Here is a 3,892-nt window from a genome sequence, read left to right on the forward strand (position 1 = left end):
CCGCCAGTGTAATAATAATAATAATAATAATACTAATAATAATAATCATCATCATCATCATCATCTTGGGTATCTAATGAGTTGCAGTGGGTTCCCATTGAGATTTGGGTCCTTTTCGTTTGACTAAGGTATTCAGTCTCTTAACATGTCTGGTGAATGTAAAAATAGCACAGGTGTAGCTTTTCCTATTGTGTGAAAGACTGAATTGGTTAGGGCATCCCAAATCCTTGCTTAGACCACAGCTATCCCGTTGGGTGGGGGTAGGGTTAGTTGAGGTGTAACCTGCAATGGCTGACGAGATTATGTAGTGTGTAATTATATGTACCCTTGGGCCAATGTATTCTATTGACATGCTTGTGATATTAATAGAACATTGTCATTTTTTTCTTAGCTCCTGGGGTTTAACCCCCATTTCAAAACTAATGCAAGGATAAAACCATTCTTCAGGTTTAAAAGTAGGGAAAGAGAACTTCCTTGCTAATTTCATACTGTAAAAAATGGGTTTACTCTTCTGTCATTTTTCCTTTCTCTTAACTTTTGGACCTGGAGCTGCAGAACTGCGTGCCTGACTTGGATGAAACAATGCGGCTCTCAATGCGACACTGCCAATCAGTGGCACAGTTACCAGCAGCACATCTGTCACTGTGGGGTGTGCAGTGCCCAGAGCATGCCAGTGTCTTCGGTTATGAAGTATGACACCCTGACAAGGGGATGCCACCCGCCACCAGTCTTCCCTCAAATCCCAATAAAGCAGAACGTGACACCGGTCCGGTGAAAGCTGTAACTGATTTATTTTGTCCTCCTCTTTCTTCCCCTCCTCGTTTCACAGCAGTAATACAATAGAGCAATGAGAAATCTCTTATCAAAATATTTTCTTCTCTTTTGCTAACAGTTATTATAGTACATCGGACAGGGGGGGTCAATGTACAGTTATTATTACAGTGGGAATACAATGAAATACTGGCCATGTCCCTAAAAAAAATCTTGATTTTTGGATCGTACACAACTGTCACGTAATAACTGCAAATATGTATTTACAACTGGATGCACAAGTAATGCGATGTGATCTATGAACCAGGGTGATACTCACAGTGTTTAGTACAAAAAAAAGAAGCAGTAATGAAAGGATGGGATGAGAATTTTCTATTTTGAACTCAAACTTATTTGCTGTAGACCTGAGTTTCCTGCAACCGCCTCCTCCCTTAAGCTGTACAAAATGTTTTGTTTTCCCTTTCCTCACTGTAGTAACAGTATTTGGCCACCTGGTGGCACTGTGTGCAATACAAGAATCTGAAGTTCAGCTTTTTAAGTATTGTGCTGTGTTACCTGTGATTAACGTACTGCCTAAGCCTTCAAACTGAGGCATGTGAAACAGAAATCCTGCTCAAATACAACAAGTTTTCCTGCAGACCACAAAATAAAATTGAAATTTTCCAAGAAGATGAGTTGGACGATGACAGTTTGAACCAAAGTTTTGTTACTGGTGTCATTTTTGCTAGTTTAGTTAAATATCTATATCTAATCTATTGCTACTTCATCAGCAACACTTTTTTTTTTTTTTTTTTTTTTTTTTTTGGCACATGGCAAACACTTAATTATGTAATCTTAAAACTACAACCGATTATTGATCTAGTTATTTAGAGTCGAGTCTGGTATGACTAGATTTTGAAATATGTACTAAAATATTTTATCTACAATTATACACGCTTATGTAGTATAATTGAATTAATGTTACAAATATAACGACAGCTTGCTTTTGGAAGCCAGACACTTCAAGGATTGCAGAGGAATCTATGCATGCGAAGTTGCTATAGAAACAACAAAGACAGACTCAAATGGAAACTTTAGAGTTCTACAGAGACATCCCGTACTGAGATATCATGACCTAAACAGAATCTTGCATTTTCTTTTTCCAAATTCATTTGACCTCACATGATTTGTGCTTCATTCTTTGGCTGGAACCTTTAATACCAGGCTTAGGAATGACAATGTTTGCAAGCTTATTGACTTGCTTTAAGTGACTTCAAAATTAAACAGCTGTCTTCTTTTAAAATCATCCCAGAGGCATTTAGTTTATAAAAGTTACCAAGTCCTTTTACTTAAAATTGTTGGCTGATCTAAACATTTACATTTTAGCCTGTGTCACTGTGCTGTCTTCTCATGTATTTTGGGTCACCACCTCCGACAACAAAAAAAACAAAAACAAAAAAAAAAACATCCACAGTCCTAAAAAGGCCTCAGACCCACTGCAGGCAGCAGGATTTTTGTTTTGTGGGCCTACTAGGCCCCGAAATTCATGAAGGCCGTTTTCTTTTGATTTGACGGGTCTGCCATTTCAAGAACAACATTTTAAAAATCCACACATTTGTCGTTTGTTTTTCTTTAAAAAAAATAAAATTAAAATAATAATAATAGTAATTTGTGCAAAAAAGGACAAAGTTACAAGCTCATCCTAGTGATGCGAGCAGTGTTTGCAGGCTGTTCTCATGTATTATTGTAGGTGAGACTGGAATTGTCAGAGGGGCTGGATGGTACAGAGTTAAGGTCAGGGAAAGCTGACTTCAAATCAAGGTTTTTGTTGAAAATGCATAGATATAGACTTGTATGCAAAGAAAGATGACTTTGTTACATAAAAAAGGGGTTACAAATATTTGGAAGGGGAACCAATATTCCCAAATATTGGTTCCTATGGGGGAAGGAATATTCATTCCTGGGGGAATAAATATTTTGGGGAGAACACTAACACTAAAACTGGTTTCTTCTTATTGCAGAACAGCCCATGTTTGTGTGCATTTCCAGATGAGGAACTAAGACTCCCATTGCATAGCGGCCTGAGCTGCTCCAGGTTTTACTGCGCTCTGCTTTATATAATAAAGCTTAAGATCTTTATTTAAACACTCTTAAACAACATAGAGATACATCTCAACCATTTTCGACAACTTTCGAATCTGAATAGAGTAGGGAAAGTGCACAGCAATTTTTAAGTCATTTTGTTATGACTGTGGAGTTGAAAGTGTGCCATTTTCAAACTGCTTTGTATCAATACAGCAACTCTATCATGCATGAAATACTGAAAAAATTATACCATCTTCCATGGCTCCAGATAAAGACTAGGAGAGGTTTTTGATCCATCCCCATATGAGGCGGCAATGCCAGACCGTTACAAATCAACCCCGAAATTGCTCTGTGCAATGGGATTCTTAGAGCCTGTGCATTCATTATCCAAACATATACAATTTCTTGTTCCTTGTTCTTAGCTACCGCTGCATAGTTCCTGTTGCCTCCCTAGTACAGCCAGGTATGTCCGTGATCACAGTGCCCCTGCCCCAGGGAGGGTGGGGTCTAATAGGGGGCGAACATGATAGGCGTGTGGGCGGCTCGCAGGGGCCCAGGAGCGGGTCGGAATAAGGCTGGTCCGAGGAGGGGGTTCTGGATGAGGGTGGCAGTGCCAGCTGGGTGTCGCAGTGCCAGGGGGTTGGCTGCCATGGTGCACAGGGTTGCAGGGCTCAGCGGGTTGGGCAGGAAGCTGGTCGCCAGAGTCTTGCAGAGCTGCTTCTGCAGGGCCAGTTTGGACTGGAAAGGAAACAGAAGTGTGAGCAATAGGTATTGCAATTGTTCCAGCGTGCCGCTAACATACATTTATGTATTTATTTGTCTGATATGAAAGCGCTCCTATTTTTTTGTAATTGGGACAACAACCTTTTGTGTATTTATTATTATTATTATTATTATTATTATTATTATTATTATTATTATTATTATTAATAATAATAAACAATCTGGTGCAGATCAAAGCACAATGTGGTTGCACCAGTTGTTTGTTTTCTTTCAAAGGCATTTCTCACACACCCAGGGAATGTCAGATTTTCAGCAACCCTTTGGGTCAGGCAGC

At 39.3% G+C, this 3,892-nt stretch overlaps 1 protein-coding gene across 4 annotated transcripts in view; it reads right to left on the bottom strand.

Annotated features, from left to right (window-relative positions):
• Nucleotides 1–773: 773 nt before the first annotated feature.
• The window catches only part of LOC121324067 (zinc finger protein 385D-like), a 95,584-nt gene continuing 92,465 nt past the window's right edge, over nucleotides 774–3,892 (bottom strand). For all 4 annotated transcript variants that reach the window (XM_041265508.1, XM_041265509.1, XM_041265507.1 and 1 more), the window contains one exon: nucleotides 774–3,573. In XM_041265508.1, the coding sequence (XP_041121442.1) occupies nucleotides 3,343–3,573 (231 nt within the window). In that variant the 3' untranslated portion in view covers nucleotides 774–3,342. The remainder of the gene's footprint in view (nucleotides 3,574–3,892) is intronic.

Source organism: Polyodon spathula, chromosome 12 (assembly GCF_017654505.1).
Source record: "Polyodon spathula isolate WHYD16114869_AA chromosome 12, ASM1765450v1, whole genome shotgun sequence".
NCBI lineage: Eukaryota > Metazoa > Chordata > Actinopteri > Acipenseriformes > Polyodontidae > Polyodon > Polyodon spathula.